General features: G+C 35.9%; 1 protein-coding gene across 2 annotated transcripts in view; it reads right to left on the bottom strand.

Moving 5' to 3' along the window:
• Positions 1-26,542, bottom strand: part of nav2a (neuron navigator 2a) — a 193,931-nt gene that overhangs the window by 82,856 nt on the left and 84,533 nt on the right. The window contains exon 1 of one of the 2 annotated variants that reach the window (XM_079866105.1): positions 13,736-14,319. The exons of the other annotated variant lie outside the window; for it this stretch is intronic. Within the exon in view, the coding sequence (XP_079722231.1) occupies positions 13,736-13,894 (159 nt within the window). The 5' untranslated portion in view covers positions 13,895-14,319. Of the gene's footprint in view, positions 1-13,735; positions 14,320-26,542 lie in introns of those variants that run through there. 2 annotated transcript variants of the gene reach the window in all.

Here is a 26,542-nt window from a genome sequence, read left to right on the forward strand (position 1 = left end):
TAAATTTTTCCTACTATGGAAGTCTATGGGGTCCATTAACTGTCTGGTTACCGACATTCTTCAAAATATCTTCCTTTGTGTTCAACAGAAGAAAGAAATTCACACAGGTTTGGAACAACTTGAGGTTGAGTCAATGCTGACAGTATTTTCATTTTGAAGTGAACTATACCTTTAATGTGATTCTAAACAGGTCTTAAATCCACAATAAGTGAAACCTTGCAGTCTAGGTTTTCTAGTAATAGAAAACATCATATGCAACAACAACGATTATGCTTTCTAGCACAACGTATGTGAATATAAACAACAAGTCATGAATCCCAAATAAGTTTAAATGCAATAAAGACACGGTTAAACCTAAAAAAAACCTGGTTCAATCAGAAGAGACAAAATATGTCCAGAAGCTAAGAATTTTTTGACCTACAACAAGTATATTAAGTCACTGGAAATATGCAAAATATGCAAAACTTTTTTTTTGTTGTTTTATTTTTTTTAAACACAAGCGCAACGTTTGCATAGAAAATGCATGGTTTGCAAAGGGTCAGATTGAAAGATTCAAATAACTAAAGAACAATCTAAACAACATAAATAATGTAATATGTATTAGTAAAATATTACAAAAATTAATAATAAAATAAACAAATAAAATAAAAATGTTGTTAAAAGTAGTACATCAAGTGACAGTTTACTAAACATTTAACATTTTTATTTTATTATTTACCATTATTATTACTATTTACATATTGCTCTTTTTCAGTTTATATATATATATATATATATATATATATATATATATATAATATATATACACAAAAAATAATTCATGGTTTTCTGATGCAATAAATGATTGATAAAGTTTAGATCAAAGCTTGAATAAAAAAAACAAATCAATAGTCCACCCAACAGATACTGAAGTCCACAACCAAAGGAAGTATTTTACCAGTTTCATGCTGTGATTGTTTTGATCCCTGCGCCACAGCATCACACTCATCTTCCTCTACCCTTTATCTTCCTCACTTCACCTGCCGGCCGTCCAGACACACGGATCCCATTTACAATCCATCAGAGCAGCATCCATCACAACCATCCACAGAGAGAGAGAGCTTTAGAGGAGGAGGAGGATGGAAGATCCATGCTAAAGGAAGAAGTTTAAATGAAGCAGGGTTGAAGGAGAGTTTGAGAAGAGCGATGGAGTGGATGGTGGAACCAGAGATTGAGAGAAAGAGAAAGTAAAGCAGACAGAGCTCTCACCGCTAGTGTTGTGCCACGCTGAGGGCAGCTGCCTCCGGTCTGAAACACACACACACACACACACCAGCTGAAGGGGGTGGGGAGGAGACACCAGCTGGATAGGCAGTTCTCCGTCAGCAGTGGATGAGGGAATCCCTCTTTACCTCCCCCATACCACCCCTCCATTACACCCTCTCCCTCCAAACATCCCTCCACTGAAACTATTAACCAACTCACAATCATCAACAAGTGAACTCAACTGCATCACCTAAACACGTTACCTTTCTGATATAACCTTCAGCTCAAAGAATCTTCTTCAATATGTCATCAATAATTAAACAGAAGTTGCGAATTGCGATAGTCTTTCTTCCGTATTGTGATACAAATACGAGTGAAAAGGCTTTTCGAACAAGAAAAAACGTAGGGCGGGACTTGATTATGTCAGTCAGGAATTGATTGGATGATTGTGGTTTGCTAAACTAAACTAAACAAACGTCATTTGTCAACTGTAAGTCTGATTTGTGAGTCTTTTTGATTGATTCATTAAAAAGAATTGGTTCAAGAGTCATTTATACACAATCAAAAAACACTGGCCAAACAATAGAAAGATGTGCTTTCTATGCAAGTGTCTATGAAGTATGACTTTGTATTATTGTGTCAGTCGGCATTGGCAAAATGCAAACTTTCTAAAACTGTTAAAAGGACCGAACATCATGAATATAATTTGGTTCCATATTTTGAAAAATGTCTGTGCATCGTCCATACAATGAAAGTCAATGTCAAAATCCAAAACAACATTCATTGCATTAATATCTTTTGCGTTCCACGGGGGAAAAAAAATCCCTTTATGATATTTTCTCTGTATTATGTGAATAAGATATGTTTACAAGTACTGGTGTTGCTTCATGCTTACAAGCACATACTTTTCATATGAGTATGCAAATTTGGTTCAGCTTAAGGTGAAATGTGCTAAGCAGAAAATAAATCATCTAAATTCAATACATTTAACAAACACATAAGAATACAAGTACCTCTTACTACTATAACTATACACTGTATACAGTTAAAACAACTAAACATATAGATATGATCTAGGTTTGAATATTTAAAAGTCTGTCATTTACAGGGCGATTGTAAGAAGGTGAGCGAGTTTCATTAAACAAACCGTCACCAGACATCTAGTGTGCAAACACAGCGAAGTAACGGACAGTTATTCATAACATGAATAAGAAAACGTGACAAGATGATGAATTAGTCCAGTGTGAGAAGGGCTGATCTCTCTAATGACGATCCACACTTCAGATCTGTCTGCTGTTGCGCAGCATTTGTGAAGCACACCCTTCTGTAGACCCCGAGGGTCTGAAAACACACAGGTCAGAACCTCTTTTCCTCTTTTCCACAGTTGTGGTGGAGTGTGTGGTACAGACTGCTGGCATGAGCTGCGGTGTGGAGACACGAGGTGTTCCCCATGTTCAAGCTCTCGCCAAAACCCATGCCAAACCACAAATTACAAGCCAAATTTCAGTTTCTGGGGATCGCCCAAGTTTCTGCCCTCGTTCCCACATTAAAGAACCCTAGAGGCTGCAAAACCAAGCATGTTTTTAATATACACAACACACACAGGGCTTCTTACTCCAGCAGATGTTTTGAAACTGTGACAGAGCGGATCTACTAGAGCTTGAAGAGATTTTAGCAGTGTTGGCAAAGCTACAGTGAAACTAAAGTTTGCAATGCAGCGAGCTGTACTTAATATAGAGTTCAATTAAGTCATAAAGTCATTATAAATAAAGTTGGGAAAAAAGCTAGACTAAAATTACTAACAAAACCTAATTACATTGGATAAAAAGAAAATGAAAATATAAAAATAAAATTATATTTTGTAAAAATATATTTGATTTAATACAATTTTTATCTATTTTATTATTTTAATTATGTATGAAAGAATTTATTTTAACAGAGCCATGTATTTAAACTAAATACAACTAATAAAACTAAAACCATTTAGTGTATAGTATTATTTATACCAGTATCTAAATATATTTTGAATACGCTTCTTTGTTCATATTTTCAGTTTTCATTTGAATTTAATTTGGCATTTAGTCATTTTTATGTGATTTTGTCCTTTTTATTAGTTTTGTTTCCTAATATTTTGATTTATTTGTTTATTTATCTGTCAGTTTTAGTTTTAAGTGCTTCAACTTGGTTGCCAAGCAGCATTTAAATGTTTTTTTTATATATATTTCAGTTTTCACCTAATATATATATATATATATATAATTTGAGCTTTATTTGAATGAACAAAAATGTATCAGGATAAATGGATAATGGATAAACATTACCGTATATCAATCCTACAACAGTTGAGTCGCATCTCAAATGACGTATCTAACCGTTTTCTCCCTAAATAAGGCTCATCTAAAGCTAATTGCCTCTTTACAACTCAATCAAAGTCTGAGGAAATCACATTGAAGATTTCAACAGATTTATTGTGCTGTAGTGGCGAGTGATATGTGGCGGACGCTACATGTGTCGGGCAATAGTGAACAAGCTCATTAAAAAAACAACAGCTTTGAATCACAGGCTATGCTCGCCATTCATTCTGCCAAAGGATGGTAAAATAAATCCGAGTATGTGTGGACAATGCAGGGGCCTCACCCCGTGGAGAGCGCTCTTTGTTTTGGGAGACCCCCATCATCTGCTTTTCGGGAGGTTAGGGGGTGGATAGGTCCCCACTGCCAGGCTGTTAGGGGGTGGGTGGGACATATGGGCTTTCTGGGGCTGTGACACAAAATCACGAGGGATTCAGAGGCACCCTGGGTCTCCTGAAAGAGAACAGAGCCTGTGGGGGGGGGGGGGGGGGGGGGATGTCCAACTGCTGATGTCATGATTCTGATGGCTAGAATTTTAGCATTTCCTTTTGCTTCCTTACAGACTATACCATGGTAATGCTTTAGGTTTTGTTTAAATACCATAAGGAAACTTCAAACAAAAATTAAAATGCAAAAATGATTCTTAAAGCTTCTTAGAAAGTTTGAATTATTATTAAGATTAATGTATAATATTTGGTTGTGGTAATATATGTAATACATATATTAATATTTAAATACAATCTATTCATATAATTGTATAATATATTAATTAAAATAAATTAAAAATAAAATCTTACAATATACAAATACATATTCAACATAATATAATATTGTGGTATTTTACGCTGTTTTGTAATTGTTGTTATGGTAACATATTTGATATCTATAATAGTAATATATTTTGCAATATATTGTATAATTATATGAATAGATAGTTTAAATATTAATATATGTATTAAATATATTTTTTCAGCAATATTTTTGTAAATGTTTAAAATATTCTATCTATCTATCTATCTATCTATCTATCTATCTATCTATCTATCTATCTATCTATCTATCTATCTATCTATCTATCTATCTATCTATCTATCTATCTATCTATCCATCCATCTGTTGTTCCATCCATCCCTCCATCCCTAGAGATCCAGTTAATTCATATATAAAAATGTATCATACATAAAATTGACTCATTTGCCAAGCTTTAAGACAAAAAACGATGCAGTCAAGATACAAATGTAACTGTGATGTTAGACATCCTACATACACAACACCACAGTAACATCTGTGGGTGGTTGCCATAGTTACCACCCAGCTAATGAAGGAGTGTTTTATCAAGAACTCCTGATGTTAACATGCTGCTCGAATAAGTTCCTCCTGCAGTGTTTCCACTGCATGTTGATGAGCTTCTTTTGCTACATTTCATGTAAAATTAACCACAACACCGCCAGCAGTAACAGTAATAATTCCAAATAATTATTCCTTGCATATAACATAGTATGTCAGAATGTATTATATACTGTATACATGCAGGGATGATCTTAAGATATTTGGACATGTGCTTAATTTTTTTTTTATAAATAATTTTAAATAGTACTTCAATCCAATTGGTTATTAAGATTTTTTTGGCTTATAATTGTTTATCCAGAAAAGCTATTGGTTTATCAGTGATGTTATTGTAGCATCCATCATTTTGAATATAATCAGGCCAAAACGATATTTGATGTGGCTCATTTGAATAAGTGTGAACGTTGCCATCTGAACATGACCAAAGACATCTAAATGAACCAAAAACAGGATGTGATGTAACAAGATGCAAACCTGAAAAGGACAGAATGCTCAAGCATACCTGGTTCTTCTCATTATAGGAGTTACGTTGCCCATTACAGTTCGGTACCAAGTGAACCACAACTTTAAATGTATCATTTTGTTTTTGGTCTGGACCAAAAGAACCAAGAGAACCAAACTAAAAGGGTAAATACAACCTAAATGCAAGGAAACTAATCCTACCCAGAATCCACCTGCTCAAACTAAGGACCTGAATCATTTCAGTCAAAATCAAAGCCAATGACCAATAACCTATATCCCAGCAAACATCACATCTCACGCTTTCAACAGGCAAAATGAACAGACAAAGGTCAAGCACTCAAAGCTTCATCAGCTGTGACCTTTCACCTTGACCTGTACACAAATGCATGTTGACCTTTATACTGTTCACATCGCCCACGTCACGCCAGATCAGCGGTCAAATTACCAAGCAGCATCCGGACACATAACCACACGTTTCTCTGCGTGGTAGTGGCGTTTCTATGATGGAGTACCATAAAGAGAAGACAAAAGGGTGAGACTTAAACACACACACTCAGGACCACAGATGTCTTGATTGACATGTCCAAGGACAGATGGAGGAAGTACAACTAAACATATGCAGGTCACAAAAAGACAGACACTCAGTCTAGAAACATAAGATCTAATGAATGTCTCTCAAGTTAGTTATTCTTTACATTACATTTAAAGCCAAGATGAAATCAAAATTGACCTCAATTTCTTTCTTCAAAGTGTAACTTTGTCGATTTTCAACCTGCTTTGTATTGTTAGAAATGTCCATAGTATATGTAAATGAACAATGTTTACTCGTTCTCCGTGTTACCCTGGACCGAGACATTCACGTTTATTTGTCAGCAAAAGTCAGATGTTCATGTTTGTGAAAACTACTGATTGTACTTCCGCATTTTTGTATCCCCGCCCACAGACAGTCGGATCAACAGAGGGTTATTACAGAACAGTTACTGAAAGGGTAGGTTTATCACTGGAAATTGTATCATATTTTGTCTACTCTTTAAACATCATTATGGTAAAAATGGAGCACTGTGGCAGTAGCTTTCTCACCTGTACGCGACACCGTTTAGCTTTCTTTCTTTCAGTTTTTCCCCTTCCATTTGGCCCACACTATAGTCATCCAGTTTAATGTATCAGTTATAAACACTTTTCAGATTTTACAGCATTCTCTCATTTATGATTCTTTGCAGCCTTCAGCCGCTGATCCTTCACTGAAAACTGAAAGTAACTCACTCCCGCTAATAGTTTACTATTTCAATTTCTACACCGGGAAATATACACGTCGACACCATTATGACTAAAAGTTTGCTACTAAAGCAAGGCAGGATTTGACTGGTCAAAGCCGACTGGTGGAAGAGGCCTTGGATGGCAACATGCCCAGTGCATTATCGGTGTTGAAGTTTTCCTACCTATTTCGAAAACGGGAAGACAACAGCCTTTTGTTCTGTTTTCTCTAGTCAGGTAACACCAATTAAAAAAAAAAAAAAATTCTCTCGCTTTTCTTCTGTAGGTAGCCAAGTTTTATTGAAAGCCCATTTTGCCCCTTTAAGGGACAGTTGAGCCAAAAAAGAGAATTTCATCATTTCCTCACCCCCATGTCGTTCCAAACCGGTTTAACTTTCTTTCTTCTGTAAAACATGCAAAAACATGGGAAATCAAACAACATTAGACCCAGTTGACTTTTACTCTATGGGCAAAAAAGCACTGAAATAACCTTCAAAATGTCTCCTTTTGTGTTCCACAGAACAAAGAAAGCCATGTAGTTTTGAAATGAAATGAGAGTGAGTAAATGATGACAGAATTTTCCTTTTTGGTTTGAATTCCCAACTTTATTTATTTATGTATTTACTTACTGTATTTCAGATGGATATTACTATCCATGTTGGATGTTGTTTTTTCATTCTTTATTGTATGTAATTGTACGTTTTTGCATAAATAATTTAAAAATATATAATTAGAAAGCCTTTATTTTGTGCAATTCAAAATAAAAATATTTAAACAACGAAAACAAATCTGTCTTCATCATCAAAATAACTTACTCTGCCTCTAAAATGCATCTAAACCTGACTCACTTTTCATGATCCAATCAGTTCCTAATTGATCAAATCAAGTCCCAGAATATTGGGTGGGTTGCACTTGCAAAAATCATTTCATTGTGACTTCAAGTTGTATACAATTTGTTTTTTATAAATATGATATCAAATATGACAAATATTATTATTAAATATTTAACATGCATGTAATTGTGGTTATTAAATATATTAAATGTACAACATAATCAATATTTACAATAATATTATGATGCTTTTGTTACCACATAAAAAAAGTAAGAAATAATAAATGAATGTCAGTAAAACAATCCTTTGGGTTGCATGCAATTCTGTAAAACTATGAACATCTTCAATATTTGTGCTGTAAATGTCCTCAGAGGAATCCAATATCTAAATAAAAGCTTTCAAATCTTCTCTTCAATCTGAGATGCACAAATATCCGCACATCTAAACCATCTTCTCCTTTAATCTATTTCAGTCTCTGCCAGTCCCGTTATGCCCAACATCATCTATTTCATATGCAAATTCTTGCAAGACACTTTAAGGAGAAGGAAAAAAAAAGAAACTTTATTTGATCCACTGAGATTGGATGTTTGTTGAGTTTTATCGAGCAGGACGGGTTGCAGTTTTTCTTTTGAATTTCTGATAAGAGGCCTCAAAGGAAGCTCTCGCGCGCGCAATCTCACACACACTAACGCAGGCAGTTTGTCATGCCTTTAGGACACCTGCTGTTCACACATCACCAAAAACAAGCTTCCAAAGTGTTTAAAAGTGCTCTCACACAGAGATCTGCTCAGTATCGTTCCTGCCATTAGGGAACAGTGGTGTGTTAAAGTAGTAGAAACAGATGGTGACAGAAACACTTGCGCTCTTTAGCTGACTCTCTGCATATTCTGACAGTACTAGGATGCTGGCTGTGTACATGTTACGGAAGTAGAAGCTCAAAAATTCAGGGTTTATTCAGGGTCAAAAATGGTTTTCGGTGGTGGCGGACGAACACGGTCATCAGAATACCCCACACATGTAAACTGAGAGCCCAGTACTGACAATAAATTTGTAATTTTAAGAAGCCGTTTGTAATATTAACTTGTCCTATTTATTCATGAAATAAAAAAAAAAATCTGTCAGGACAGATCATAAAACAAATCACTATTTTATATTTAATCTGTAAATGTAGCCTACATGTAAAAAGTCACGGAGTGACTGATTTGAAAAGTTAGTAATAAAATGAACTATAAAGTGGCACATTACACATTAGATAGAAAAGTGACAGGTCTATTATTTTACATTTACACATTTACAAGACTTAATGCACAGATCATTTAACAAGTATTAGATTTTTTTTTTTTTGGTTATCACAATCAATCGGATTCAATCACGTATTTAAATGCGGTTGTATTAATATTAAGTTAACCCAGAAACTTTGCAATGTGTTCTTAGCAGCATGAAAAAATTTACATTGTATACAGAAAGCAAGCAAAGATCGCTGCTATTATAATCACTGAAGCTGTCAAGCACTTCACACAGTTCAATGCGAGGCACACAAAGCTGCACTCCATTATAATCAATGAAGCTGTCTACACCGTGCAATGAATCTCCTATTGATGTTGTGTCTATACTTTGTTGGCTAAAACTCCACTGTTTTGAGCGATGTTGAGTGGATTCTGACTAACTTAAACACATCTGATTGGTCACTGCGTTCAAGCGCTCAACAGATATGTCTGTGATTGGCTACAAAGCTCAATGCTTCAACAGAAGTTCACAGAGCGCTTACACAAAAACTCACGGGAGCGTTTTAAAGAGAACGGCAGATATCGTCACATTTAATGATCACATAAATCTCTGGCGGAACAAAGATTAATTTACCAATGCAGGAAAAACCCTGGCAATGGCCAAGAGCAATGCATTCTGGATAACACTACGGAGATCCTCAAAGGAAAAGTTCGCCCAAAACGTTTACTCAACGACATGGGTTGTATCAATCAAAACCCATCTTATTTTCTTTCATTCATGAAACACAAAAGAAAATATATTGCAGGCTGTACAAGCTGTTTTTACTCTCTGTTCAACTACAGTGAATGACTTTAAACCATGCGGTGATGAGACTGAGACGGCATCCTCTGAAATGCATAAAGACTCACATTTTTTCCAACCTTTGTGGTGATATATTTAGAATGTATAAATTCAAGTGACCATCAGAAAGCCGTGCAAACGCATGGCTCTATTGTTATGTTAATATCCTTTATCTTATTCAGTGCTCTAGTGCAGACAGCCAGTCCACTATATTAGCAAATTAAAACCACTATCACCAGCAAATCAATGTGGAGAAAGAGGCAAAGCCAGAGCCTCCAGGGCAAAGAGCATTAAAGTCAATGAGCAGGAGCACAAAGGCACAGGTTTCAGTCACGGGACAAGTGTGTGCAAGTGTGATACTGGAGAGAAAATAAATAAATACAGAAGAATAAAGAAGGTGCTCAACATGCCGACTGTAAAAAGTAAAACGCTACAAACAAAACAGGAGATAAAATGCTACATTAAAGAACAGGACCACACAAAAAAAAATACAACTACAATATAAATATTAAATAAATAAATATGAGGCTTAAACATAATAAAGGTGTGTCAGAGCTGTGTTAGTAGAAGAGTATATATATAAAACGCATTAAAAATAAATATGTTAACGGTTTAAAGTGATCAAAAGTGACAGTAAAGACATTTACAGTGTTACAACAGATTTGTATTTTAAATATATGCTGTTGTTCTATTCAAAAGCTCCTCTTATCCTGAAAAAAATTAATAAAAATGCCTCATGGTTTCTACAAAAACAACTGTTTTCATCAATAAGAAATGTGTGCGATTTTTTTGGAGCACCAAATCAGCATATTAAAATGATTTCTGAAGGATCATGTGACACTGAAGAGTAATGATGCTGAAAATTCAGCTTTGCATCACAGCAAATCACATTTTTAAATATATTCAAATAGATATGAATATATTCATTTTAAATTGCAATAATGTTTCACATGTTATTAATAACGCTGTGCATATTTCAAGTAAATTAGCTATTCATTTTGTTTAAAATTGTGAAACATCTACTAATTTGAAAAAGAGTAATAAATTGTCTTGTGTAGAAGGTATAATTCTTATCAGTTCATTAAATGGATGACAGCGGCAAGAGTCAGTGAAGTTTAATAACATGCTTCAGACGTAATGCAGAGATGCTCATGTATGAGAGTTCTAACATCTTTAATGAAGGGATCTAATCTCTTTACCAGATGGCCACAAATGGTGAAAATATGCAGTGTTTTTATGTGTTTATTTTATATACACAATCTCACTTACAGTGTTTATTTGACGCATACAATGATGTCCACAAACCAGACATGACCTCTTTTTTGGCTGTATACTTGTTTTAAAGATCTTGTTAAAACTGTGAAATCAAGCTCATCATAATAAATTAAATCAGTGATATCATTACGGGTAGTTACTTCCATGTGAATGAAACGGAGGGAGAGAAAGAGAGAGAGACTGAGTGCAGTACATATTTACAGCACTAGAGAGCGCTGTTGACTTCATCATCACTCACAGATCTTCTCCTCATGGATTGAGTGTGCCTTCTGCCCTGACTTTCTTTCATCCATTCTTTCCCTCAGCATAATCCCTTTAATCTACAGTATGAACTCAAAAACCTCATGAGTTAATTGCGTGGATTAGTTTCATACTTTGACTAGCATTTTACACTAGTCTTGATCTTAAAGTCACCATGAAGCAATTTCTTTTTTTAAATCCATGTGCCCTCATAATCTTTCACTAAAATAGCTTCCCCTCCCTCTTACAGAGACTTCTCTTCTCTTCTCTTCTCTTCTCTGATGATGTGTTTACTGGCGTGAGGGCGGGACAACCTGTCACTCATATGACATCGACCAATAGCAAACCACAACCATCCAATCAATTCCTGATGGACAAGATCAAGTCCCGCCCAACATTTTTTCTTGTTCAAGAAAATAAACGTCACAACAGGGGGGGGGGGAAAAGACTATCGCAACTTCTGTTTCATGCAGACTTTAATCCTTGATGCAATATTTATGAAAAAAGTGATATAGTTGTATCTTTCTAATATGCTAATTTGGTGCTCAAGAAACCTTTCTTATTATTATCAATGTTGAAAACAGTTGTGCTGCATGATATTTTTGTGGAAACCGTGATGCTTATTATTCAGGATTCAGGATAGGAAGTTCAAAAGAACCGCATTTCTTTCTTTCTTCCTGGAATGCCAAAGCAAATAAAAATCTCTAGAAAGCAGGAGAGGTACACATTCAGCTACTATGTTGGCTGTATCTCACACACACATACTATCTATCCTCACACATACATCATCTACTATCTCTAAACACAGACGGCCAGCGCAGCTGATCGACACACACGGCTAAATTTACTGTTTCTCAGTATAACACTCGGTTCTGCTAAAGCCTGTGTCAATGAGCCAGAGCTGCAGATTTGAATGTGCATCGTCAACAAAATGATTGTGCAATGGTGTGCAGTGAATAATAACATTAACCACAGTCAGATTATGTGTCTGTAACACACATACACACTCGAAATCATGCAGGTTTTTGGTTTTGTTTTCATTACGTTCACATACCCAAAGGTTAAGCTATGGTTCATGGGTTCTTTCAGATCAGTTTGTGTTCAATCTGTACCCTTCTATCAGACACACACACACACACACACACACACACTCCTTTTCATTTGACAAAGCCTTAAATGGCATTTGAACGTGTTTGCAGGGAGAGGGAGAGAGAGAGAGAGAGAGAGAGAGAGAGAGAGAGAGAGAGAGAGAGAGAGAGAGAGAGAGAGAGAGAGAGAGAGAGAGAGAGAGAGAGAGAGAGAGAGAGAGAGAGAGAGAGAGAGAGGGAGATGTCTCCTGGGTTGCCTAGCAGACTTACTAACTCAAAAATAAACCGAGCCACCCTGGCTTGCTTAGATTTGACTGGAGAACAAACACACACACACACACACACACACACACACACTAGTTCAACGCCAGCAGGCTGCTAAAACAAAAACTTTTCAAATAGCCTTTCAAAACAAGCGCCATGGTATTACCATAAAATATATCATGGAAATACCACGGTTTCTGGAAGTACCTTACAGTAAAATGGTAACAGAATATAGTAATTGATCAGTGTCATGGTGTGTATCAAAGTACCATGGTATTACCATCACTGAACCATGGTATAACCACAGTCTTATTTTGTAAGAGAAATATACACAGATTTACTGCTGATCTATCTTGAGCATCTGCATATAGCCATATAAGGCAAAGACGTCCTTGACACTAGGGATGCACAATACATTATATTGGTATCATTAACCAATATTACTGCGGATGTTTTCAATTGATCAGTATCGATCAATATTGGCTCACTTAAAGTTAATCTGTAAAAACACTAATAATTTAATACCTTCAGCAAATCAAGATTTAGACAAAATAATATAGACGTAATTTGTTACAATTATATAATTTGATAAAATCGTATCAGGCACAAATGTAATATTGGTGCATGCTGACTTTTATGCAATAGTACAGTAACTGACCAAGTTTTAATCTAAAACATTAATAATAAAAAAAACCATGTTTTACCATTATTTTAGATATGACATCATAACAATATACTTATGGTACTAAAAACAACTACAAAAAGTAGCATGTAAATATCACTGTAGATGAATTCCTGTATTATAATACATATCATAATACCATGGTACTGTATTACTATCTGATACTATATCACCGTACCATGGTACTACCACAGTACTTTATTTTTTTTTACCATGATTTCTCAGGACATGTATCATGCTATTCTTTGAAGATCCATAGAAAATAGTTGTAGTAGTAATAGTATATATTTAGTAATTTGCATTACTACATTACTATTATTACATATTTTTTATATATATGTATATACAATCACTTTACTGCAAGAAAATAAAAAAGAATAAAATATCTCACACCATTAAACACACACACACATCATTATATATGTATGAATATATACATATATATATATATATATATATATATATATAAATGTACATTTAAACTATATGTGCATAAACTAACCAAATATATATATATATATATATATATATATATATATATATATATATATATTTTTATGTATATATGTACATAAAAAAGACCCTAAACGCCTCACAGCACTAAACACACACACACATCAGTCTAACCTGTGTGTCCTCTCCACTGTCAGTGGGCTGGTGGTTTTTGCTGGTGAAGCAGGGCCGGGGGGCCACAGCACGGGTGGGCACCTGAGGGATGGGGAGGGCGCTGTGGATCGGCTTCGGCAGTCCAGACTTCATGTTAGTGACCACCAGGATAGCAGGCATCTTCCCCTGGACCCACAACCAGTCCAGTATATCTAGCCACACACTGTAGCATCAAAAACCTTATTCCCAATACAGTCCGAACGGCCTTATTCTGGTCTTCTTCTTCTTCAAAAAAGAAGCGATCCACCTGTATGTTGACCAGTCCAAGACGCCAAATGTAAAGCAGTTTAGCTCTCGATTCAATTTTATCCCAGTTGTTCCTGAAGTAGCGCAGAAAATCCACAGCAGGAAAAAGATGACAGTATCATGGAAAGGGCAGGAATATAGAAGAGCAGCAAACGTATGACAGCAGCCCACTCGCAGCGAATGGGGCTCAGCTGGTGACTGCAGGGATTTCAATACACTTGTCCATGATCTCTCTCTCTCTCTCTCTCTCTCTCTCTCTCTCTCGGTTTAAACTCAAGCAGGTGTGGCTTTAAGTCGGCAGCACTAACTAGTGGCTCATGCCTGACACCAGTGTATAAGCACTAGTTTTCTCTCAGCTGTGTGGTGCACACTCCCATAAACACACACACACCTCCCATCTAGGACGTCAGAGCAAATGAGCGGTATGAAGCAGCAGAGGCTGGATATGATTAGCTTGGGTGTGTGTGTGTTGAGCATGGAAGGAACTATGCATGTCTTACATGTGCGAATACTGTAGATTAGAATTGACAGCTTGTGTGTGTAACTCTCTCTGCATCGTGTGTGTGTGTATGTGAGAGGGAGAGAGAGACGCAGTGTTCTCCATGTTGTGGGCTTTCCTCCAGGCACTCTGCACGCAGTGGAAGTCAAATGAGGCGAAGGTTACTTGAAGGGATTAGAAGATCTCATATTTCTGTGTTTTTTATTCATTATTTCTTCCTCATAGACACTCATTAATCACTGCAGAGATCCACCTCTATTTCTCTGTCTTTGTTTTTAATGCATTATAGAATGATAAAGCAGTTTAGAGAGACATTGGAAGAACATAAATCCTGCATATAAGAGGTTTTCATTTACATTTGTTCATTTAGCAGATGCTTTTATCCCAAGCGAATTATACATGTGAATAATACAAGCACACATGGTTATTCACCTAATGGGCGCCAAAGCTATGAAATATATATTGATAACATTTGGTTACTAAACTTTCTATTAATCAAAGAATCCTGAAAAGATGTATCAGTTTCCACAAAATAAGCAACACAACTGTTTCAGAAATGTTTCTTGAGCAGCAAATCAGCATATTAGAATGATTTCTGAAGGATCATGTGAAGACTGGAGTAATTAAAATATATTCAAATAGAAAACACTGATTTTAAATAGTAATAATATTTTTAAAATATTACTGTTTTACTGTATTTTTTAAATCAAATTATGCAGTATTGGTAAGCATAATAGACTTCTTTTAAAAACATTAAAATAAATCTTACTGACCTCAAACTTTTTAAACACAGAGATTAAAAATAAATAAATAATTCATTCAATTTCTGGAGTTTGCACCTTGCACCGCCCCTTTATTAACGTTTGGCTAATAAATACATTACAGGGTCTGGTTCAGAGCCTTCAGTATTGATATTGCAATGTTATGAGCCTTGCTGTTTGAAACATAAAAGACAGAATGACACCATTGTTTGAAAACACCAGTTATATATGCATTGACTATACTCTATATGCATCGACCAATTGCAATATAATACTCAACTAATGTCTATAATGACTTCTGGATCAATATCCCACCATCTGTAGCGTATATCATGTCATTTTATGATCTTAGGGCTGTTGGCGGGTGAGTAAGAGAGGCATTAGGGATAGTTCACCTAAAAAGGAAAACTCTTTTCCACATTCTCATGTTGTTCAAAACAAAAGAAACAAAATAAATTAAATGTATTTAATGTTTTTTGTCCACACAATGAAAGTCAATGGGTCCAATGCTGTTTTGGATCCCATAGATTTTATTGTATAGACAAAAATGGTTAAAACGTTCTTCAGAATATCCTCCTTTATGTTCACAGGTTTCGAAAATTTCTGGGGCCTAAAGTCCCAACCTGATCTCAAATTATATAACCATCACTAATCATAAAGGATCTTGGCATCTTTAATTTAATTTCCAAGACTTCCCACCATCGACAAACCTAGTTTTTTGCCACCACACCCATATGAAAACAGTTGACCAGAGGAAACTATGACCAGAGACAATGGATGCTACCCGAGAATGATGAAGCTGTCGATTTTAGCATACTGACAGAGTCCAATTCAACTCAACATTTCAAACTCAGGTTAATGGATTGGTTGAGATGCTCACTCATAATCACAGCGACAGAGTTCAGTCATTTGTGAAATGAAAGGGAGAAGTAATAAGAAGATTTGGGGTCTCAAGAGTCTTGAAGTATTCCCAGATCAACACACTGTGTGCCTCCTAAAGCCAACACGCACATAATCCTGTTACCCATAATGCAAATGTGTGTATTTTGCATCTCTGTGTTTATGCAATTATACAAATTTGAATACATAATCTTACTAGGTGTATGAAATGCAAAGAGAAGTGCAACTAGAAGAACAAAAGGCAAAATGCAGATCTGATATAACTGACATCAAAACATAGAATCATCTTCCATCGGTGGTCTCATTTGAAGGCCATACTTTTGAGTCATTGCCAAGGCAACCTCTGTTACCATTCTGCTAGAAAACTCAAGAGCAGATCACCGTTATTTTACCACATCTATCAGTGAGGCACAAGAATAATACCAATAATTCCTGAGACAGTGTGGATGGCTTGAGATTGAGGTATATGGTGAAAATGTATTTAGTTTTTGGGGTCTACAAGAATGCCTGAATGTTCGACATTGTTGCAGCACCTCTTCTCCCAGTCTGTTAGTAACGCTCTGTTTAGTTCCTATCTCTATGAAGCCCCTCCTTCTGAACACCACAATGTGCTCTGATTGGTCGGCTGGACTAGTGTGTTTCGGAAATGTCAGGTCCCTTACATTACAAGTAATGTAATCGGTGTATGGCTGAACACCAAGTAACACTGACTACCGCAGCAAGTCCAACCATGTCCCTTTAGGGACTCCGTAGAAAGCGTAATTTATTTTCTGTGCCTTTCCGAATAAGGTATGGCTTTGGACAAATCTCTAATGGTAACGTCACACTTCTAACACAACTCACCCAGGCCCCTTTTATTTTGCGTATGCCTTTGCAGGGAATTATTTAAATGGGGAATATTGTGAAGTGTTCGTTCCCGGAAGAAAACTCAAGACTACAATGTTTCAGGGAGTTCAAAAACAGTGTTTACTGATAAAGTGAATAACTCCCTTTGGAGTGACTTTGTGCTTTATGACATTTTCATGCTCAAACAGCAAAATTACACACTAAGAAAGCATAGTAGGTCCTCTTTAAAACAGTTGCAGGTGTGTAATATCATGGGCTGGTTGACTAGAGTCTGTTGAGACCAGAATGAAGCACACATACACACACTACATCATTAGAGCAACCTTTGCTTTGGCTATGTAGTTGCAGGTTGACATTTTCAGTCTATTTTTGGACCCTGAAAATCACTTGAGACTATACCAAACCATGGAGATCTGCAGCGTTTTAATTACAATAAAATCCTCAAGCTAATCAAGATACTGTAGGACATTCCTAAAAAGGAAAAAAAACAAACAGCTTAGAGTAAGAGTAAAGCCAAAATAAACACACTATTTAATCTATTCTCATTAGATTGAGAAGTAACCATACTTCTTTTAATGACATAAGATGTGCACAAACACTCATCCGTGCTACTTTTATATTATACATCTTTATTATTTTTTATTTAAAGTGTAAAAATAACTTGTTTAAAACTAGATTCTTTTTTTATTAAAACTGATTGTAGAATTACAAAAAATAAAGGAAAAATCTTCCTGGTGTGCAAAAAAAAATATCATATTTTATATGTAAATCTATCCCAACAATTTAAGTACAACCTTGTGCAGCAAAAAACAACTAAATTTTCCGCAAATATTGGTTGATTCATTATTCACATAACTAAAAAAAACGTACTTCATTAATGCCATGAAAAAGGAATGGATTGGGAAATCCAAGATGTCATGTGACCGCAGCATGTTGCTTTAATGAAGCGTGCTTAATTACCTCATAATTAGCTTCCATTTGCCTCCTGCGCTCTGTCTTCTCCACCCCATGCTGCAAAATGACTATTTTAATATAATTCACATCTTAATGTCCCTGTATTACAATTAGAATTTTAATTTTATACACACTAATGCTCTCATACTTTATTATTAAGATGCTAATAAGCATTCATTATGATTAGTGATGCTATTCTGAGATCTCAACTAATGTCTCCTCATAAGACATGGCATCAGTTAGCTAGGCATAAGGAAACTTAAAACTCCGAAACCTTCAAAATAAGCAGCTTTAAAATGTTTTGAAGGAGAAATTTTGCTGTGGTTGTTGTTGCTACAGCGAAAAAGACGAGACACGACTATGCTAATGATCAGTAGTGAGCCGTGAGGCACTTAACTACTGATCAAACATTTCCATCTGCTACCATTAATGTTCACTACTGAAAGTTAAATTCAAATCATTTCATATCAGTACAAGCTGCAAACAGAGAGGAAGAGTGAAAACAGTATCAGTTTTCACTCTCTTTCCATTGGACATTGCTCTAGATCAGGGGTTTTCAAACTCCAGGGACCCCCAGGGGCCACAAGGGAGTGCTAGGGGGTCTGTGGAAACGTTTATAGAAAAACAGTGTTAAAAATAAAAATGGATGATTATTTGGTGGTACGTGGCCTCAAAAAGTTTGAAAACCCCAGCACTAGATAATGCAGCAAATAAATTGTACCTATAAATCATTCATAAAGTTTTTGTAAAACTACACGAAACATATATGACATATCTTATGTAGGTTACTATCACAGGTACTGTATGCTGGAAACAATTTGACAACAAGGTAACAGCAAAAGATTTAGCAACTGTAATTTACTTGAAATGATGGACTGTCATTGACTGGGACAGATCACATTTGCTTTAATTTTCATACCGCTTCATACCCATTCAGTTCTCCCACACGAGAGCAGAGGTTAAAATCTCTACGCCAACAAAAGCTATTAGTCCTTACAAGCTCAAGAAATCCTGAAGCAAAGTGATGTATCACTAGTCAAGAGCAAGAGGGATCTCATAGTTGTGTTGTTTGGCCATGTGAACGTTGTGTTCTCGAAAACCAGAGGATGACGGTTACACAGGAAGGCGAGTGCTTTATGAAATGTTTATTTTCGAAAGAGCAGTCAAGGAGAATTAAGCACATCATTCATCAAAACAATACATAGCGTACATTTGTATTCACATAATGTTGGAAAGCAAAGCAACATCCTATTTTATTTCCAACTGCTTTCTGGTTCTAACTTCAGGACAATGAATAAACAAACACCACATATTATTTTATTCAGCCTTGTCTATTTCAACACGTATTAACAAGATATGTGTCCAATAAATATACACTGCTGATACTGCTGCTGTATGAGCGAAGGCTACTGCCGAAAGTGCACATAAATACACTTAATAGAATGTGAGCTGCTGCAAGGAAAGTAGGGGGAATCAAATCCTCTAGCAGATCTAGACAGGTGGTGCTGGGGAAGGAGGAGGGCTAGGAAAATTTAAATGGAGCGTTGCACTGAGTTGAGCCGGTTTTGGGCGGAAATAAATAGGTTACATAGAAACAGATCGATTGGCCAAAGCCGTTGACTTTAAGAGAATCATCAGCTGCTCGGAAGAGTTTCATGACTAAACTATATATATATACAGTATATATATATATATATATATATATACAATACCAGTCAAAAGTTTGGAAACACTACTATTTTTAATGCTTTTGAAAGAAGTCTCTTATGCTCATCAAGCCTGCAGTTAAAAAAAAAAAAAAAAAACAGTAATATTATGAAATATTATTACCATTTAAAATAATGGTTCTCTTTTTTAATATACTTTAAAATGTAATTTATTTTTGTGATGCAAAGCTGAATTTTCATCAGCAAGTACTCCAGTCTTTGGTGTCTTATGATCCTTCAGAAATCACTCTAATATGATAATTTGATACTCAGTTATTATCAATGACGGAAACAGTTGTGCTGTTTAATATATTTTTTTTGGAATACTTTTTTCAGGATTCATTGATGAGTAAAACGTTAACAGCATTTATTCATAAAAACAGCATTTATTCAAAATAAAAACATTTCTAACAATATAAATCGTTACCATCACCTTTTATCAATTTAACGCATTCTTGTTGAATTAAAGTACTAATTTCTTTAAAAAAAAAAAGTTATTGTTCCCAAACTTTTGAACGGTAGTGTATATTGTTACAAAAGATTTCTATTCTAAATAAATACAGTTCTTTTTAACTTTTTATTCATCAAATAATCCTGAAAAAAGTATCTCAGGTTATAAAAAAATATTAAGCAGCACAACTGTTTCCAACATTGATCATAAATCAGCATATTAGAATGATTTCTGAAGGATCATAAGACACCAAAGACTGGAGTACTTGCTGATGAAAATTCAGCTTTGCATCACAAAAACAAATTACATTTTAAAGTATATTAAAAAAGAGAACCATTATTTTAAATTGTAATAATATTTCATAATATTACTGTTTTTTTGTTGTTGTTTTTTTTTAACTGCAGGCTTGATGAGCATAAGAGACTTCTTTCAAAAGCATTAAAAATAGTAGTGTTTCCAAACTTTTGACTGGTACTGTATATATATATAAAATGTGATGGATAGACTGCCAATCCCTCCCACCCTGTCCCTTAATCCACCGCCCTTCGCCAGGTTCCCGACTGGAGTGGGTGTGACTGGAGAGGAGAATTGGCGGCGTGTGATGAGGCACACCTGAAGAGAATGAAGCCTCATCACCGCCGCTGTTAAATACTGAGCACGCCTCTCCTCGAGAGACCAGTCTCTTTCCCCGTGCATGCACACTGATGTCCTTGTGGGTCCGGGAAGGGAGCGCGGAGGGATTCCGCGGTCTGGAATGGTGAATCATGCGTGATGCCGATGACAGGCTAGGATACAGGGCCGCTTTTCTCCTCAAGTTGTCATGGCTAAAGAGGACAAGCTGCCATGCCAAAGCTGCCATCCCTCGCGCCTCAGACCCGAGAGAGAGAGAAACGCATGCGACCGCTGGACACTGCCCCCTTACCTGGACCCATCCCATCTCTTCACTACACGTTCTTCACAATTCCCTGGCACAACGAGGACACCAGATCCCCTTTTATTTTAACAATTTATTTCCCCATTTTTGGACATTTTATGTTTATTTATGTTAATAAAATGCCATATCACTGATTGACACCACTCCCACTGTGTCTGTCGTTTGCTCTTCCCGCCACAATATATATATATATTAGGGCTGTCAAACGATTAGTCGCGATTAATCGCATCCAAAATAAAAGTTTGTTTTTACATAATATATGTGTGTGTCTGGTGTATAATTATTTTCTATATATAAATACACATACATGCATATACATTTAAGAAAAATTTGTTATTTATATATAAAATATTTATATATAATATAAATGATATATAATATAAATATATATACACAGTATATACATGCAAATATTTCTTAAATATATACATGAATGTGTGTGTATTTATATATAGAAAATAATTATACACCAGACACACACATTATGTAAAACAAACTTTTATTAATTTTATTTATAAAATTAATCGCGATTAATCGTTTGACAGCCCTAATATATATATATATATATATATATATATATATATATATACACATATAGATAGATATGTATGTTGTATATACATACAACATAGTTAGAATCCAGTATTTACAGACACGTATGTTGGAAAGCAAAAACAACATTTAACTTTTTCCAAGCGATTCCCAGTTCTAACTTCAGGACAATGAATAAACAACACCACATATTTTTTTATCACGCTTCATCTAAACTTGTCCTGCTGGGTTTGTTGTGTGTGAGCGCTTAAGCAGTGAGCCATACAACTCAGCTTGACCCAGAATAACAGGAGTGGAGGTCACCCAAACACATTCAACACTCAGCCGACTGGCTGGACTCCACTCTTCAAAATAACACACTATCATCGGGGAATATTTGAACAAGGACGGCCAAGTGCGGACTGCCGACTGGTTATGTGCAGGGAAAATTAACAGACACAAGCGCTGATATAAAGCAAGGCATGCATGTAGAGTCGACACATACGCAACAAAAACAGTGACATCCCGCTGTGAGGTTTCCCAAAAATAATCTCTTCAGGAGCTGCTGTGACCCTAAGCTGTCAAAAGCAGTCACTCCAGAGATAAAAGAACACATCTTCCTGAAACCTGAACTCATTTATCTTCATCTCAGCTGACACTGCCACATCTAGAGCAGTACCGCAGAAAGACTTTCAGATCAGCTCCTGTGAGTCAGGAGTGAGGGCGTGTGTGTGTGTGTGTGTGTGATCTGCTTTGTGGGCGGCACTGGCAACAGACACACAAACATGCACAAAAAAAGTACTGCGGCAGTACAGTACTATAGTATATTGAGAGTATGAGAAGGGAATACCATGGTACTTTGATATACCATGGTACTGAAAGAATAGTAGTACATACAGTAGTATAGTAAAATACAGTGCAATACAGTATTATTTCTATAGTATAGTACAGTAGACAGTGTCAAGACCAAGACCAGAAACGCACTCCTTGAATTAATCTAAAAGATCTGCATCTACTCTGAGAAATATTTTGTATTTAATAAATAAATACAATCAGAATATTAAGACACTATACAGAGCTGCTACCGAACAAATTAAATCACTAACATCTAAATTCATGTTTGTACCAATTCAGATACAATTTCTTCTGCCTTAGTGCAATTGCTCAACTGATGTGGAGATTAATGTTTTAAAAATAGACCTACATCCTACATATTTAATATTTGAGTTGCAGCACCTCTATTCCCAGTCTGTCAGTATCGCTCTGTTTAGTTGCTGTCTCTATGAATCCCCAAACTTAAAAGTGGTGTTTCCATTCTAATTATGCTTTTAAACGAAAGTTTGCCTCGGGTAGATTAACAAAAAGACCCTAGGTTGCATTTTGGCGACAGTTATCCTTTAAATCACAGGTGTCAAACTCAGTTCCTGGAGGGCCACAGCCCTACACAGTTTTGTTCCAACCCTGCTTCAACACACACACACCTGCAGTTTTCAAATAAGCCTGAAGGACTTGATTAGCTGATCAGGTGTGTTTAATTAGGGTTGAAGCTAAACTCTGAAGGGCTGTGGCCCTCCAGGAACTGAGTTTGACACCCCTGCTTTAAATGCTGAATACTGTGACATGTTCGTTCCCGGAGGAAAACTCAAGACTACATTGGAGTTCAGAAACAGTGACACTGATATAGAGAATAACTGTCTTTGGAATGACTTTGTGCTTTGTAACTTTACAGACATTTTCATGCTCAAACAGCAACATTACACACTAAAGAAAGCTGAACATGTAAAGTACAGTACAGTACAGTACAGTACAGTACAAAACCCTATAGTACAGTGTAACACATGGTAGTACAATGTTGTACATTATTGTGCAGTACAGTATAATTTAGTACAATACAGTACTGTATTACAGTGCCATATTGTACAGTACAGTATAATTTATTACAATACAAAGTTGTAGAGTATAGTGTTGTTTGATAAAGTACAGTATATAATAGTATTGTGTTATGCAATGTAGTATAGCCTATATAGTACAATGCAGTGATGAATAGTACAAACTAGTATATTATTTTTAGCCGAATAATAATTGGTAATGTAGTGTGGTAAAGTACAGTTCTGTATAGTACAGTGTAGTATGATACAGCATGATTCAACATTCAATAACCCTAACAACATAACATCAAACTTTAAGACCATCTGTTGTCACAACAAACTGTACCGTAAAGCATACGGCAGTGCTTCATGTGGTAGAGCTTCACCCGATCCAAACGCTTCGCTCTGATCTGGAGCAGAACCAATGTTGATTCTGACCACCAACCACACACGGAGGAAATGTTCCCGAACACACGACTACTGCTCTCATTTCCTGCCCTGATGCTTCAGGGAGACTAGAATCAGTGTTTTTAATTTAACAACACATTATAAAGAGCAGTAAAGAGGAAGCACACTGCTCGGAAAATAATCAGACCCTGCGTGTCAGGGATAATCCAAATACAGAACAGGAGGGAAAACTGGGAGAACCGCATAATACGGGACTAATTAAATTCTTTCATTGTGAGTACACTTTGTTTCACTTTGCTAGGAGACATAAAATCGAGGCAAACATTCAAAGAGTTTTTAACGGGAGGCTTTTGTGAAGATTTGTGATATGGAAATAATGAATTGAGGATGAAAGCAAGCAGTGGCTCAAGCCAAACATCCTTCGGTGCCATCTCTCTATAAATAATTAAGTAATTGCTTTGTTAAATGGAGTCAAAACTGGTAGATAATTCCAGCAAAAAGAAAAAAAGATGCAAAAACAAGACAAATCCCCCCTTGGAATTGACTTCAGGCATCTTGGTCCAATGCAACAAGCTGGGCAATTTTACAAGACAATGGTTTTAATATAAAAACCACCCACGTGGACCTAGTTCACCTACGTCTGATGAGTGAATATACGCTCAGTTCTTGGTGGAAACAACTAAAATTCAACCGTTTTCCTCACAAGCTCCAAATTTGTCAAGTGGGTCCTTAAAATAGCTTTCATTTGTACTTCTGAGCATCTCTGTGATGCCCAACCTGAAAAACCTACTTAGCCATCTGTGCTGTCCTTTCAGTTTTGTAGCAGGGGACAACGGGTGTCTGCAATTTACTGTATTGGGACAGGCCTAAAGGAAAAGTACAATGAGTTGATTTAACATCAAGCCAATATGGACCACGGTTATGGTTTTTGATGGTTCTGCTTCTTGACGTACTGTAAGATACAATATTAACTTACTAGCTGATTATGTCCGAAATGTCCAGAGGTCTTTAAGGTCTTTGACTGACCTGCTGCAGATGGGTTATAGAGGTCCAGTCTAGCAGTAATGACAATCCTTCTTAACCAGATTAGATTTAAAGGCAGAGATGAATCCATTAAACAGCTTAAAGGATGCCGGTGGCGGGTGTCTTGGCATACGATAAAACCGACATCTCCTCTCTAATGATAATCCTGTCTTCTTCTAATTGTGCAGCTTGCAAAAGTCTAGCAATAAGGCTGTGTACATATGAAGGACATATTAAAAGCCATTACATTTTCATTTATATCTGCAAAATAGTTCACAATAATGTGAAAAATAGTTTGCTTTACCATTTGATCTTGAGCTTGTATTTTTGAAATGGTAAATAAGATTATTGGAGTACATTTTACAAGAATATACTATTTCAGTCTTTCTACTTCTAAATTCCACATTTAATACAATGTGTTACTTCTCGTTTCTGTGAAATATACTAGTAATTTCTGTCTATGAGTTCTGTCTAGTAGTGTCTATTTACGCCTTGTTGGCAGAAGCTATTTACACTAGCTCCGCCCACTGACGTCAGGTTGGGCCAAACAAAATTACGAAAGCCGCTACATAGTCAATAGTAGCAATAGGGGTAAGACACGTGGCAGAAAGTTTTGATGCAAATGCACCCGAGTTCATGTCCACCTTTTGCCGAACTCGCTCTACTTCCTTTTCCCAACACATTTCAGATCGGAAAGGCATTTATTATCAGTAAAAATGAAGAAAATGTACGAAAAGTGGAAATAAAGTGTCTAACGTGTGTTTAATAATAAAGTGTTTATTTGTTAGGGTTAGGGGTAAGTGTATTGTCCCAATAAGGCAGCACCCATTTAATAATTGTAATAAATATAATCATTTACACTGTTATTATTGCATACCGTTTAATGTACAATAACACTGAGGTGCAAATAGTATCTGCCACAATAAATAAAAATAGCATCTAACTACTATTTACAATTATTGCAAAGAAACAGTGCTATTTTTACATAGTGTAATTACAATCTATGGCTTAAAGCATATCACTAAGAAAATGCTGCTATTTTCACTTAGTGTAAATAGATTCTAGTTGCTATTTACACAGTGTAATTAGCATCCATCTATTGCTATTCGCACTTAGTGCAAATAGCCGCTGCCTAAAAAAATCCCCTAGACTCTAGAGCTAGATCAGAGAGGGAATCTGAGCCATAGATGCTAGAGTTTTCATTTAGATATAGTTTCTGTAATTAAATTTAGATAATTGAACTTCAGTAAGTATGCTGTTCAGGGCGTCGTGTTCTCAGGTAATAAATTAGGCCCAAACCAATCATAGTAAAGGTTAGAAACGAGTCGCTTCTCGGAGTTTTTCGGTTCCTTGCCACTGTTGCCTTTGGCTTGCTCAGTTGGGGATATTTGGGGATATTTAATTGAATTAATCAATCAACGATACCATTGATCAGCATTACCAAACGTGGACGTTCCACTAGAAACAAACATTGATGTATTGTTTTAATTTATTACTGTGAAGCTGCTTTGATACAACCTATGTTGTGAAAAGCGCTATATAAATAAACTTGACTTGACTTGACTTGGCTTCTTGATATTTCAGCTAGACGAAATTTACATATTGCTACGCTATCAACATTTTTGCATCCACACTGCTAAC

Source organism: Squalius cephalus (genome assembly GCF_949319135.1).
Source record: "Squalius cephalus genome assembly, chromosome: 3".
NCBI classification, from domain to species: domain Eukaryota; kingdom Metazoa; phylum Chordata; class Actinopteri; order Cypriniformes; family Leuciscidae; genus Squalius; species Squalius cephalus.